Genomic DNA, 15,856 nt, shown 5'->3' with positions numbered 1-15,856 from the left:
AAGATAATTTCAGAATTAAAATGAGGCACTTCATTAGTGGCTGAACATTTTTCATACTGTGACAGCATGCACATTTCATTTTCTATATCATATACCATGGTTGAAAGGAGAATTTATAATGAAATTTCATTTTGGAAGCAGATAACATGAGTTTTACATTTTGGTGGATAACACACCCACTAACAGAGTGAGTACCTGACCCACCTCATTTTGAATTTTTTGAATGTGCCAGCTGCTTGGTAATAAACTTAAAATATTAGTTTTTCCCAGGTTGATGTAACTGTTTTCATTTTATCCTTTATTTGAATGATTAATTCTTCATATTCCCTACCTAGATCAGGATAATTTTGTGGTACTACACTGGTTTCTTCTGTAGAAATATTTGAATTAAGGAATCGTTTAATTTACTGTTAACTGATTCTGCTATTTTTATTACTTTATTTTTTTTTTAAATTGGTTCCTTTGCGCTGCTCGATAATTTTTGAACCATGATGGGGGAAATGCCAAGTGCTGAACAAGCTTTATTCACTGACTCGACTGTAACACATTGAGGCTCAAATTTATCTTGACATTCTGGTTCGCTTTCTGTATCATCTTGTGGTCTTTATATTTATACTTGTGGTCTTTTATAACATTTGATATACAGTGTTCTCCATGGAACTAATTTTAAATTTGGATTGCTTGTTGAAAGTGTCAAAGAGATTTCTTAATCAGTTTAGTGTGATAGCTAAATGGGTAAAAGCAACTTTTCCCATTAATAAGAAAATGTTTATCTAAATATTCAGTTTTATGAAAAGTACAGATATTTTTTGTTTCAGTACATCCACTTCTTAAAGATATCAATGTTATTTGGTCTTCAGTAAACTCTAAAATATTGTGCAATACTTAAGATCTATTGTAAGTCAATTTGTGACATACAGTTTCAGTGTGAATGCCAATTGAACTCTCCATAATCTGTTTTTATAAAATGCAAGGGTTTTTACAATAACAATAGTTAGTATAAATTATTAAAAATTGCACCTCACTTTGTCTTATCCCAGTTTCTCTATACGTAAAATAAAAATTTCTCTAATTAATGAAATTAAAAATAAAAGATAACACATAAAAGAAGTTCACTGCTAATAAAATTCCTTCATAAAGAAGTCCACATTACCTAACCACAATATTAACACTAGCAACATTACAACATATCACATTGAAATGAAAACAGTAACTGAGCCTTCCACAATGTTTACATTTAGGATTACGCAAACATTCATGTTCATGCATGTCTATTCACTATTCACTTTCATGTTTAAACATGAGTTTGTGTTGTATGAATCATACTTTACGTAATAAACTATCTAGAATATAAGCTATCTCATTTTATATATATATATATACATACACACACACACACACACATATGTGAAAATATTTTCTATGTTAGGCCTACATTATTATCTGATAAAATAGATGCTGAGAACTTTTTGGATACATTGTTCACAGTTAGAAGGAACAGTATTTTTAGGTTTTGATGGCTTCAATACTCGTCAACCCCTTTGAATAACAAAATACATAAAAAGTACTTATTGCTGTAAACATTTTAGATTTTTTCCAACTGTACCACATATGTTTTTGGGCCCCAAAAATGAGAAATTTTCAAAATCTTACTATTTGGTGGCCATTTTTTTTTAATGACAGACCTCGGTAACTGTCCAATTTTTTTTATGAGTACTACTAGTACCTAAGAGTTAAAAGGTAAAAATCCGCCCTGTTACTCTAACCCCTTCTATATTTATTTTGGGTCCAAAAATTTAAATAACAATTTGTAAACATAATTTCAATAAAGATTACAAGATTTGGTTTTGTAAAAAAATGAAGTTTTAGTACACTAAGATGAAGTTCCATCTTTACTCTTTCCAAAAAGTCCTTTTTGATCCTCTGTACGACATAAAATAAGAATCCTCCAGCTCATGGAAAATGACGAAAATGGCTGTTTTTACCTATTGGCAAGTTAGAAAGTAATCTATTACTCAGGAAAAAATTTTTTTTTAAATATAAAAAATATGTTTTGGCCACTACAAGGTGGGTAGTTATTATACACCAAATATAATCAAAATCAACTTGTTTTACAAGTGGATATTTTTTTTACTGAATATAATACATGTAACACTGTGATGGAAAAAGAAAAAGGAAAGAGCACTTTAGGCACTATTTCAATAAAAGATTATTTTTATAAAATGCAACTATATATAACAGTGATTATGATTTTCTACAGTAACAAAAACTCTACTATATACTCAACATACCTTGTATTAAGTGTATTTGGTTCAATTGGTTGTACAACTATATAAGCATGAAGAAAATGTGATGCAATCATATCAGGACAAAAAGGAGTATTCAGTTCTTGAAAAACCACAGCTACAATGTCATTGCCTGAAAAAAAGGAGAGAAATATTTGTTTAGAAAAAAATCTTAGATCAGTAATAACCTTCACTAAATCTTTGAGATATGAGTAAGACATTAACTATTACAATTCAAAACAGAAATATTAATTCTTTATGATGTATTGAGAACCTGCATCCCCTAAGCAGGGAGGTTTAATCAAATAAATTCCGAACACTGTTTTTTTTGTATCACAATAAATATGTGAAATGTTACTAATATTTTAATAATAATAATAATAAAAGGCTATTCTTGGTTTTCTATGATGGATTTAATAGTATTTTGTCGAAGTCTAATCAATTTTTAGTGGATTTAAAAACTGAATAAATAAATTAGCAACTCAACATGGGAAATATTTATTATTTCTGGTTAAAATAATATGAAAATTCCACTTCTGCTTGAAAAAATGTAAAATAATAACAATTTTAATTGCTGTATCAACATTGTTTTTCAGGTACTGTTTCAAGTGATGTCAATTGCACAAATCTATCTGTCTACCATTATAACAAATAAATAATGCATTTCTTAACATATGTATACTTAAGAATACAATATACACAGTAGTAAAAATGGTACTGGTTTAGTGGCATGGTCAGTACTTTTCCATAAGATACAAAGTCAAATCTTTAAAAAAAAATTTAATTACACAAGCCTGCAAAACTTTGAGAGTTCTAAGGTTCAAATCCTAATAAAGGCAGTTACTTTTATACAGATTTGAATACTAGATAGTGGATACTGGTGTTCTTTGGTACTTGGGTTTCAATTAACCACACATCTCAGAAATAGTTGACCTGAGACAAAACTACACTTCATTTACATTCATACATATCAACCTAAATTCATCCTCTGAAGTAATAGCTTATAGTGGTTTCTGATGTTAAACAGAAAAAGAGAGGGTTAAAAGATAGAGAGCCTGTAAAATTTGGGTTGTGGAATGTTTTTTAACTTCTGATAATCGATTCCTATGTATTTTTTAGTGCTGAATCTGAAAATAACCCTCATTTTTTCTGGTTATATCAGGAATTTTTGCAAATCGCAATTTCAAAATTTGTAAAAAGAGTAAAATTACAAAAATGTAATACTATAAAGTAGACATAAAACATTTCTTTTATAGTAAATGAATATGATATATTCAATTTTTTGGCTTATTGTGCATTCTTATACCTAAACAGTTGAGTCATCTGAAAAGGAGGGTGGGGAGGTGGGTTTTGGGTTGAAGATGACAAGACAGTGGGAGAGCTTAGTGGACAGGTTGTGACAAGACTTAACAAGATGTAACATGTTTATTGGCAGTTATATGTGCCACTCTTGCACCATGAAACTACTATCAGTGCTACTTCACCCATAAGTGTGCATAAATTGAGTATTTTTCTGTTCTCCATGACGAAATGCATATGTCGGTGAAAAATATTTTTTCAGACAATAAAGGAAACATTCTATTTTCAGAATGGCTTCAAGAGGCTGCAAAAATTCTGCAGAATCTTTTTTTTTACATTTGTGGTGAGTCAATGGAGAAAAGACAAAGAAGAAATATAACATGTAATTCACAGTGAAAATAGGAGACCATGACAAAACTTGGGCATCCCACTATGTTTGCTAAACATGTGTTGAAGGACTTTGATAGTGGTAAAAAGGGTGAACAAGAAGCACTCAGATTTAGAATTCCAATGGTGTGGCGAGAGCAAAGAAATCACACCAATGATTGTTACTCTTATTTGATTGGTGTTCACGGTTTCAATTTGGAGAATAAAAAAAGAATCGTCTCTCCAAATATGCCATCCACTTCACACCTAGTTACAAGGTCCAGACATACCAGTAACAATTCAACAGAAAATTTACCTGAAATAGATGGTTCCACAAGTGATTTAAATGAAGATAACATCGAGGAGTACAAACTTGGAGACAGCTGTGCACCAAAGCTTTATTCAATCTGAACAAGACAATTTGGTTCGAGACTTATATCTGACCAAAGAAAATTCAGAATCGCATGGTTCGAGACTTGAAGAGAAGAACTTGCTAGCAGCTGGCACTTCATTTTCCTGGTTCAGGTATAGAAAAACAGACTTTTTCTTCCACATTTTTTGGAAAAAGGAGAAGCCTTTTGCACTGATGTACATGGACTTTTGACTCAATTTATCATTCCGTACCAAAGTACTGATTGGAGACTGTTCATAGATTTATTCAAAAGAAGTCGTAAAATTGTCCTTCGCAGTGGGAATATGTATCCTTCAATACTCATCGGACATTCTATCTATTTAAAAGAAGGTTATGATTATTTGAAATTCATTCTTCATAAAATTAAATATGACATAAGTGGATTATGTGCAGCAACCTCAAAATAATATTGATGCTTCTAGGACAGTAAGGAGGATACACATAGTTTCCTTGGTTTTTGTGTGAATAGGATAGTAGACAGAGAAAATCATTGGCTAAGGAAAGACTGGTCAAAAAGAGCTTCATTAGAACCTAGAACCAAAAATGTGCTTTGAAAAGCTCTCATAGATCCAAGTAAAGTTCTCCTTCCACCTCTGCATATCAATTTAGGCTTGATGAAGCAATTTGTCAAAGCCTTACCAAAAGAAGGTAAATGTTTTAAATACATCTGTGACAAATTTCCAGTCTTATCAACCAAACTAAAAGAGGGTGAATTTACTGGTCCTGATATTAGAAAACTTCTCAATATTCACAGGAATTTTGAGAAACAAAAGTTAGTTACAGAAAAAGAAGCCTGGGAAGCCTTTAAAAACATAGTAACCAAGTTTTTGGGCAATAAGAAGAATCCAAACAACTTCAAATCAATCGAGAACATGCTGCAAAAGTACAAAAATTTAGGCTGTTCCATGAGCAGCATACACTTCCTAAATATACATGTGAACTATTGTCTTGAAAATCTGGGTGCTGTTAGTGAAAAGATGGGTGAGAGATTTCATCAGAACATGAAAGAAATGGAAAGGAGGTATCAAAAAAAAATGGATTAGTATAATGATGGCAGACTATTGCTGGATGTTACACTGAAATGAACCCTATAGAGAACATAGAAGGAAAAGTGGGAAGCAGAGTATAATCCACATGGAATTAAAATGTAAGTATTTTACATACTTCATCATTAAAGGTGGGTGAGGAGAGAGAGTGGTTTCCAAAGGCATGATGATGTACCTCATAAAAATTAATTACATAAATAAAAATAAATTAGTTTAAAAATGCAATATAGCACACAAATTACGCTTAATTTGTGGCAAGTTTCACTAGAAATTAAGGAGTCAATGACCCTCTCACCATCCTCTTCAGACCACTCAACTGTTCAGCTATAAGAATGCATAGTATAAGCAAAAAAAAGGGAATATATTATATTAATTTATTATAAAAAAATGTTTAATATCTATTTTATTAAATCACATTTCCATAATTTTTCAACTTTTTACAAACTTTGAAATTTGTGAAAAATCCTGACGCGATGGAAAAAATGAAGATTATTTTCAGATCCAGCACTAAAAAATACATAAGAATCTATTATAAAAAACTAAAAAACACAACCATCACAGGTTTGTGTTCTAGTGGCATAAATTGTATATGAACAATCAAGCTAAACGAGATTTGTTTTGTATATATAAATGTAAATAAACACAGATTTGGACCCAAGAACATGAAAGATATATACTCACAGTAACTCTGAAGTAATAAATACATGTACAGAGTAAAATACCAGCCAAAGTTTATAATCTAATTGTCTAGAGATAACTGAAAACAGGGAAAACAATGCAGCAAAGTATAATACTCTGTAATAAATGAAACTTCTGAAATCAGACTTTTAATATGCAGTAAAAAAAATGATCAGACCATAAACTGAATTGTAATTGAATGTGAAATTTCTATTGCAATGATTATGTTGGAAAAAACTGTTGAATATAATTGGAATATAGTTCTAAACTGTATAACATTTGTTCTCAAAGTGGGCGATAAAGTGTCCCACAAGGGGACTGGAGGCCTTCAGGGGGGGGGGATAGAAGGCCCACAGAAAATTGGGGGGTGTTCAGGCAGTCTAGGAAGGCGATGACTTATTAAAAAAGAAAAAAGGGAAAAATTTTGTTTTCCTGATATTTCAAACTAAAATTAAATACCTACTACATTAGTACAAAAAATTAAATGGATTTTATGATAAAAAATGATTGTATTCAACCTACTTTAACTTTGCAACAAGAGGCTTAGAGAGAGACGAATGAAAAAAGAATTCTAGCTCGAATACTTTTTGATAATATACTTCAGAATTCAAAAATCATCAAATTAAAAAAAAATATCAGTGAGAAATTGTTTTAATTTAAAATGTAAGTTTCAATTCAGAAATAGGTTATGCCACGTTTAAAAACAATATTGCAACTGCTGTTTTTAAAAGTGCATCTTAAAAACAGCTATTGCAATTATTATTTTAAATAAATGCTAAGTTTAAAAATTTTGGGAGGCGCTGGAAAATTTTTGATTCTCAATATGGGTGGTGGGCAAAAAAGTTTGAGAACCAATACTGTATACAACTAAGGAAATAAAATATAATGAACATTTATATTAAACAATCAGTATGAAAAGAACAAGCCATTATTAAATGCTTACATGTAAGAAATATCAATTAGAATGATTAATAAAGTAAGTAATAATAGGAAATATTTTTAGAAAATTTTGGGAAATTTTACATGTGTGTAAAGTTAAATTGAGTCATAAAATAGTAAAAAGGCGAATTTTGGTTCTCATTAAACCTTTTGGAATGAAGTGTCAGGAATAAAATATGAAATTGGACAATCACCAGAAAATCTATTGGGGAACAAAGTTTACCATAATTTTTAACATAATTTTGAAGTACAGTAGTATTATGTTACCAACTCATTGCAAAATAAATTAAATATCTAGTAATATATACAATCTGATAGGCGCTTTCTGCATCAGCTGTACCTCAATAATTCCTAGGTGAGAGGTTTAAATAAATTAGAAAGCAGCTTTTCCTTCCATTCAATCAATTTAAGAGATCGAGATAAAAACAGGCGTAAATCCTTTAAATGTGTAAAAAATGTTCATTAACTACTATAAATAATAAAATACATAAAAATGTCTACTCTAATAAAAAATACTACTATTTTTATTCTTATACTTAAGAAAAAAAATTGTTTACTATTTCTCAACTTCTTATCTTTTATCAATCATATTTTTAGTACATTGGTTAAGGATCATTAGCTGATAATAATTCTCCCAGTCCTTATTTGTTGGCAATCATTTAATTCTTAGACTTTTTTTAATTAAAAAAATCTAATAACGTCCTTAAAAATTAATTTTATAAGACCTATAAAAAACTTGATACCTTAAAATTTGCCTATTAAAAACAATTAGCATTTATAAAATTATACTACATATACTGTATATTTATGTAATAATTCAATATAATGTGATTTACACTTTTAATTCGGAAATATGGATATATTCTTAAATATATATTTACACTAAATAAGCATTTAAATAATTGAGTTTTGAAATATAATAACAATTACTTCAATTTATTTATTTTTATACAGTTGCTAAATTAAAAATAAAGAATAAAACCTGTTTATTACAACTACAAAAATTACATATATAATCTATAATCATACACAAACACAGATTCTTACCAATATGCCTTTTTCTTTGTAGCTGTTGAGGATCATTGTCAGTATAAGGAAGCAAGGTTGAAACATGAAAGATAATCTCTCTATCTTTGTATACCTGGTATATAGCTTCTTCACCAGTTTGCCCAAACTGTGTGTCCAAACCTCCTCGATAACTGTGAATATCATCAACAATTTAAAAAAAAGAATTATACAAATAAATATACCATAAAATATATTTTCTGAAAACAAATTTTTTCAGAACATTTTTTTTGTAGATTGTTGTTTTTTATATGCTAACATTATGATTTCAACAGAAAAAATATATTTATAAAAATTAATTTTATAAACTTAAATTGTTGTTATTCTTCAAACACATCATAAAAAATTTAACATAAAAATACTTCATAAAATGAGGAATTTGACTTGTATTAATAGTATCAATAGTGTATATATCATTATAACATAATTTGTTTATTCATTTTACAACCAATAATAACAACCAGTTGATACCCATCATAAAATGTCCGATATAATAAATAAAACAATGCAGAACTTCTTTGCATACAACATTGTTCCAAATTCCTTTAGTAATATTTAAAAAATTTGTTATAATTAGAAATAAATTACTATATTTTTCCAATGTCTCACAAATAAAGTAGATCTGATACTGTGAGCTGAAATTTTTGAACAAAAATACTATGGAAAACATTTATTCATTAAACAATCAGCAATGATGTATCAACAAATATTAGATTTAATACAGAACTAAAATCATGAAAACTGATTCGATAGGAATCACTTTACCATGTAAATAATTGTTATTAATATTATTCTGGGTACTCATTCATGTAATTCCATGTTCAGCTACCAGAAATATATGACATTTCTTCATCACACAATCAAAAAAAATTACTACAATAGGCAAATATTTGCAATGCTATTATACATAAAAATATGTTCATTAAAAACTAGGAAACAAATTGTAATCCCTTAATTAAACAAATTAAAACTCTGTTACATTAACAAAACAGTGAATATTTCTTATTTCCATAAGAAAGAACTTATTATAAATGATAAAAGAAATTATAATGAGTACATAAAATGTCCCATAAATCAAATGAAAGCAATCTACACCACTAGTAGGCAGATGGGAAAAAAGCCAACAGAAAGCTGAGGAAAGTAAATGTTAACAATATGTTTAAACCAAGCTAAAAAAGTTTAAAATCCTTTCATTGTAATTATTTATGGCCATTTTGGCTCACTCATTTGCACTGTACCTAAACGTGAAAATCATTTTCCAAGAAAAATATAAAACCGCAAAAGATGTTAAGGTAAGAAAAATTATAATTTTTTAATTAAGATCAATTAAATTTATCAAGTGAAATTTCAACAACGGTCCATCCATTATGAGCCAAATCAAAACAAATAAATGACAGGCAAATAGAAAAGCATATAACAATTCAAATAATTAATACTGCATCTCTGCATCTACAAAGCACAACATTTAAAAAGATAGAACATTTAAAATAATAGAAAATAGTAAACCAGTAAGTGTGTGGGTAGTGCACTCACTTCAACTGAGTTATTCCCAAGTTTAATTATGTTAGCAAGATTTGGCATTTTATCATCTATAATTCTACCTACAATGTTTATTAATTAAAAAAAAAAACCATGCCAGATCATGTCTGAAATCATAATAATTCAAGTTTAAAAAACCTATCAGAACTACTGGCCATCTTGCAGTCAATTCATTGTATAAAATACGAAAACACACCATGCAATCAATTGGTTATTTGTTCATTTTACTACAAGAACTAATACTTTTATTTATTTACTAATTCATTTTTTTTTTAACAAAAATGACGAATATTTGTCAAAGAATGCTTACTTATGTTAATAGAAACATGAACTAAAAACTGTAAAGAATGAGAAAAAATTTAATAAAATGATGATTTCAATTAATATAAATCATTAGGCTTGTTTTAATATACAATTAAAACATCACACCACAATTAAAACAAAATTAACATCAATTTCAAAACATAAATTCAACCTCCATCACTCAGAAAAGTTAAAAAAAATGAATGAAAACAGTTTGAAATAAATTTTTAAAAAGTTATATTATAAAATTTTGTTTGGTTGGTCTAGTAAAAGTTTATATTTTCAAATTAGTATCACTGCTGACCATAAAGGATAAAAATATAGCAAAACATTTATACTGTTTATAATAAACATTGATTTTTTTTTAAATTCTGACCCTTTGTGATCTTTAAGCTGAATTCTCTGTCCCAACATACTAAGAAATTCATCAAATGCAGGACTTGAGTGTCTGTTTGAAAAGAGTTCTTCCTCATTAGTTTGTCCAAATCGCTGATACAATACACCAAATTTGAAGTGTGAAACCAGGACATGCTCATCATATGCAGCAATCATCTGGCTAGCTCTTGGACACAAAACTGGTTGCATACTCGTCATTACTAGTTGTTCATGCAGAAGCTGGAAAAGATGGAATATAAATAATTCAAAACTGATATTTTGTAAGTTACTTCTTAATTTAAAATAATTAAGAAGTTTTGTAAATAATACATATTTACAGTATAAAATAAAGCACTCTGCATTTATCATATACAAAGTAATAATGTTTGTCTCAAAAAAAAAAAATTTGATAGAAATTTAACATCCTTACATAGTCTAATGGCTGTTGCAGCTACAATAACTAAAAGAATCCTATGCAGACACCACATGATTTTCTTCTATGTTTATTAAATTACACACATTTTTTATTACATTTTTTTGTTACTGAATTATTATTTATTGTAATTTTTTTTTTCAATCACTGGTTAACAATAATTAATAAATCAATATATTTAAATTTAAAAAAATAAATAAATAAAATGCAGTCATATTCTCGCCGATGTGCCTTCCCATTATAAGATCCAAATATTTCATTAATGAAATGGTGGAACCAATGAAAATAAGTACCACTTATGTATGATATATTGTTGAAAAACTCACAATGCAGTTAAGAAAAAGACCAAAATCTACATTTTTTGGATTTTCGGCTTTTTTTGGACACATTTGGTCCAGTCGATTGCAACCAAAAGGGGGATATGCACAACTAGATATTACAACAGTCCTACATCGAAAATTTCAACATTCTACAGCTAATCATTTTTGAGTTATGTGAGATATAAACGTACAGACATTACACCAAAACTAGTCAAAATGGATATTTTGTTGGATAAATTAAAAGATTAGAAAATAATATTTTTAACAAAAAATAAGATCTAGTGGAAATCTTTACTAGACACAGATAGTTATAGATTAGCACAAAATATCAGTGTTTAATAAAAATATGCTACACTGTTAAAAATTTATATATTCTCCATTTAATTTCAAGAAGTTTATTTTTGAAACAAAAATTTTCCATCGGTAAAGAAGAGATATTAATATTTTATTTTTTTTACACAATTAATATTAATTATTACAGCAATTCTTTATTCTTATTCTCCACTTAATTATCAATTCAACCAACAGATAATAAAAACTAAACTTAAATTATAGAAAATATATTACATCCATATAAATTAAAATTAATATTACATGCAAAACATTTTTCAATCACATTTAACATGAATAAATAAGTATTAAAGTACCTTGGCCATATTGTGTGGTGCTGTATTTACGCATGAGGAAGGTACTAATTCATGTGTAGTTCCTGTATGAAGTCTAAGAAGCAATCTTGTATGATCTTGTTTAGCAACATTTTCAGACTTCACAGATAGCAATACTGGACCCAAATTTTCATCTACACCAATAAAGTTCAGGTGTTCCTATAAACCAAAATGATTAAGTTTAGTAACAATGTTTTCTTGTACTCATATCATAAAATAAAATGAAAATAACAGATTCAGTCATCCCTTAAACTCATTCACTCTGTAAAACTTAAACAAAATCTCAAAAATCTAGTATAATGATCCAAACAATGCAAAAACCTACAAATCAGTTAATCTCAGGTCATCATTCCCAGAAACGGATGATATAGTTTCAATATTTCATTACCATATTCGTACTAATCTCTATCCGCAGAGTAAATCTAGTTTGTAATCATCATTAACCAAATGGTTTAATTATTATACCCAGTTTCATAGTTGCAAGCTAACTATGGTTCCTATCTCTTCTTTGGCTACCCTATCTTCCTTTTGCCTAATAACTCAAAATAAAATTGGACATCATATTACAAATTGCATTTGTCCAAATCAAGTTTACTTATTTATCTACTATTATTCTATACTATACTTCAAGTGATCCTTAATAACAACCATGGTATTGTGTACTTAGTATACATTATCTCATAATATATGACGAGCTGTTTTCAAAACTGAATATTTCCAACAATTATAATTTTTCAGTAGACACAAAAAACCCACAGCTTAACAGCCTTAATACATTTTTTCCTTTTTTTTTGGTTGAAAATTTTAGTTATTCGTTATTAATCCTGTACTCAAAAATTCACTTAAACATTTGAAGATGTTATCTTTTGAAAAAAATCAAGGACTTGTTAACTTTTGAAAAAAAAATAATTGAACAATCTGACCTTTAATGACAGAATTTAAATTATTACATTATAATTTTTAATGTTATAATATAATCAATAAAAAATATTTTACACATGAAGATCACAATCGACTGTGAGACAGTCGCAAGTAACTTCATCAGTAGATGCATTTTCCACATCCACATCATCAAAAATTAATTCTTTATACCAAAGAAGTTCTGGAACAGAATCCCAATCTTTGCCAAAGATCTTTGTTTAATTAGCAAATTCAACACATCTTTCTTTTTTCAAGAGATATTTTTCATTTTAAAATGCACTCATGCAAAACCACACTCCCTTCTTTTTTAATTTTTTTTAACTATAGACCTACAATTTTGAATTTCAGCAGCTGATGAAAATTTATAATTGGTAAAATATTGTATTTTACTACAATTTCTCCAATTTTTAAATTATGTTTTGAAATAGATTCTTTTTGCTTCATTGATACCTTTTACTTCTGCATACACACTTTCAAGATCTTTTATAATGTAAACCATCCATTCCTTCCCCAGCTCTTTAACTTTACCAACTTCTTAATAAAATCTTACATATTCATCTGCAAATTTTATTTCAACTTGTTTTCTTAATAATTTTTCAACACTTCCAAAACATCGATCAACAGGAAGGAATGAGTGGCCATGAACTGGGAAAGTCACTTGAATTCATTTAATAATCTACGGGGATTCTGATGTCAACCAGCGACACAATGTATGCACAATATGCGCATTCTGATTTTGTCGTGTGTAGCCATCAAAAAACAACAAAACTGAATCAACTTTATTTAAATTAAGTGAATGTAAATGCTGTAGGATGGCTGACCCTATCTCAGTGCCTTCTCTGCTTGATTGGTTTTCAGTCCAAGCATAAAATGTTGGATTCTTAAAATTTAGATCTACACAACAAAATGATTAAAATGAAATTTGAAAAGGTCTCTTGGATTTTTTTTTAGGCAAGGGATGAACTTATTGTAGATCAAAAGCAAAAATATCGGAGCTTTCATTATTTTGTGCTTTTTCCGTCTAGTCCTAAAAAATGGGAATGTAACAACCTTATATCTTCACTCTGATTGGCGTTATACATTTTACATAATTCTGCAACATTCAAATCTAAAGATATACAAATTCTTTTACTTATATTTCTATTGTAGAGATTCACAAGCAGGCAAATCGTTTAAACATTTTTTTACGTTTTCTTTTTTTTGGTTCAAATTTTTTAAACTTTCTATTACCACCACGGTTTTCGTTAGGAATATGATCTAAATTGATAACTTTACCAACTACGTATTGTAGAGAAGCCGGTAGAACCAAAGCAAAACAAAGTAAACTTCTCACAAAATGTCATAATTCCCAGCTTTTTAGTTTTTAAAATGTAAATTAATGAAACTGTCTTAGGTTCTGTACAATCTTTTATTTTTTTTCTCTTAGGATCACTGGCAGAAATATAATTAAGTAACATTTGATCCTGATTAATCTTACCTTTTGCAGCGTAAATCCGATTCCGATTTATTGATATATCTGAATACATTCAGATATATTACTTCATTTTTTTCAGATATATTATTCATTCTTTTAATACATTCAGATGGCTTACTATCACAGTTACACGGTCGTGCGATATTTTTAATAAACGTGAGGTTAGGATCACTGTCGCAGTACTTTTTATGCTTTTCTACCATCTTACTACCTTTTTTCACGCACCAAACTTTATAATGGACACTTAAGATAGTAATTCAATAATAAAATAAATATCTTATTCTTTTACAATAGTTAAGCTTTATTCAGATAAATAAACAAAATACCAACACAAACTAAATAATAACGAACGGTGTGTTAATAACCTCTACGCACAGCTGATGTAGCAGGCGTTGGGGTGAACCGTTGCGAACATGACATTTCTGTAATGTGTTCTATTTAAAGGAAATAAGAATGTGCCGAAATCTGGTGGCATATTTTAGAAATAGAATTAAAAATACTTAAAAAATAGACATCTAATGGACATGTTAGTTTTTGCATAAAAAGTTGTATATTCCGATTCTAAACAACATTGAATATGCATAAGTTTGATACAAAACAACCGAACAATTTTAACGATACGGAGATGTTAAGTTTTGTTGAGAAAGTGTATTTTTAAACGGTTATTGCAATGCATTTGTTAAGTTTTGTTAACAAAACGATACATTAACTAATAGATGCCAACTAGCTCTACTGATCAACATAATTTCGATTTTGTCCGCTGGTGGTAATGTTGTTTTAAAAAAAGGCTCCTCATATATATATATATATATATATATATATATATATATATACACGTGTGAATTCCGGGAGGGGGAACGTCTTAGTTTTAGAACTATACAAACATACATTTTGCAGAAATATTGGAAGATGAGTTTCTTCCATTCCCTAAAAGTGTGTGTGTGAGCGTGCGCGCGCATATAATTTTAGTTAGTAAGCCTAATAAAGTGCGCAAAAATCTCACTGTAATTTGTAATAAAATTAAGATTCTACAGTAAATCTTTTGACAGGTATGGCAGGAAAATTGTAACTTAGATCAGAAGACCAACATTTTCGGCTTTTTAAAATTCTTTTTACAGAAACATTTGTTTTCATGCCTCAGGCTTTGGCGTTATTTTCTTTTTGTCTAGAGAAATAGTTCAATTAATTTTCGTCTTTACAAAAACTATGTAAAACGGCCACAGATTACAAAATTACAAGGAATATCTGACACTGCAACAGTAAGTATAATAACCAAGTATGTATATAGTTAAAGAAAAAAACGTAAAGTTCAATTGAACCATCAAGCCAGGTCATACATACTAATAAAGTGCAGGATGAGGTCGTGCTTGTATCAGATTCGCTAATGTGCAGGGCAATCGACATAGTTCGGCACAACGCCAGTTCGACCGTGAAGCAAATACACAATGTACTGCTATGTATATGAAGAACATTACATGCAAAATATAACCACGGAAATGCAAATGAAACACTATCCTGTTCACAAAGATATATTCAATAACAAAAATAATTTTACATTTTTTTTAGTAAATTTCAATTTTCATGATAGTTTTTTTCCATTTTTATAAGTTAACATAACATAGTAGACACTTTTAAAATAGATCGACATGACTTCGAATACTTTCGAAATTTTAAAAAATAAATCAGTAATTACTATTAAACACATTCTTCATTGTATAATTGTATAAAAACTTGAA

The 15,856-nt window shown here is 28.7% G+C and overlaps 1 protein-coding gene across 8 annotated transcripts in view; it reads right to left on the bottom strand.

Annotated features, from left to right (window-relative positions):
* RapGAP1 (Rap GTPase activating protein 1) overlaps positions 1-15,856 on the bottom strand; it is a 753,456-nt gene that overhangs the window by 30,462 nt on the left and 707,138 nt on the right. For all 8 annotated transcript variants that reach the window (XM_075373977.1, XM_075373968.1, XM_075374012.1 and 5 more), the window contains 4 exons: positions 11,708-11,884; positions 10,309-10,547; positions 8,073-8,224; positions 2,292-2,418 (listed from right to left, as the gene is read on the bottom strand). In XM_075373977.1, the coding sequence (XP_075230092.1) occupies positions 2,292-2,418; positions 8,073-8,224; positions 10,309-10,547; positions 11,708-11,884 (695 nt within the window). The remainder of the gene's footprint in view (positions 1-2,291; positions 2,419-8,072; positions 8,225-10,308; positions 10,548-11,707; positions 11,885-15,856) is intronic.

This window comes from Lycorma delicatula, chromosome 1, assembly GCF_047948215.1.
Source record: "Lycorma delicatula isolate Av1 chromosome 1, ASM4794821v1, whole genome shotgun sequence".
NCBI lineage: Eukaryota > Metazoa > Arthropoda > Insecta > Hemiptera > Fulgoridae > Lycorma > Lycorma delicatula.
The sequence above is the reverse complement of the archived record's forward strand: the minus strand, read 5'-3'. Positions and strand labels throughout refer to the sequence as shown.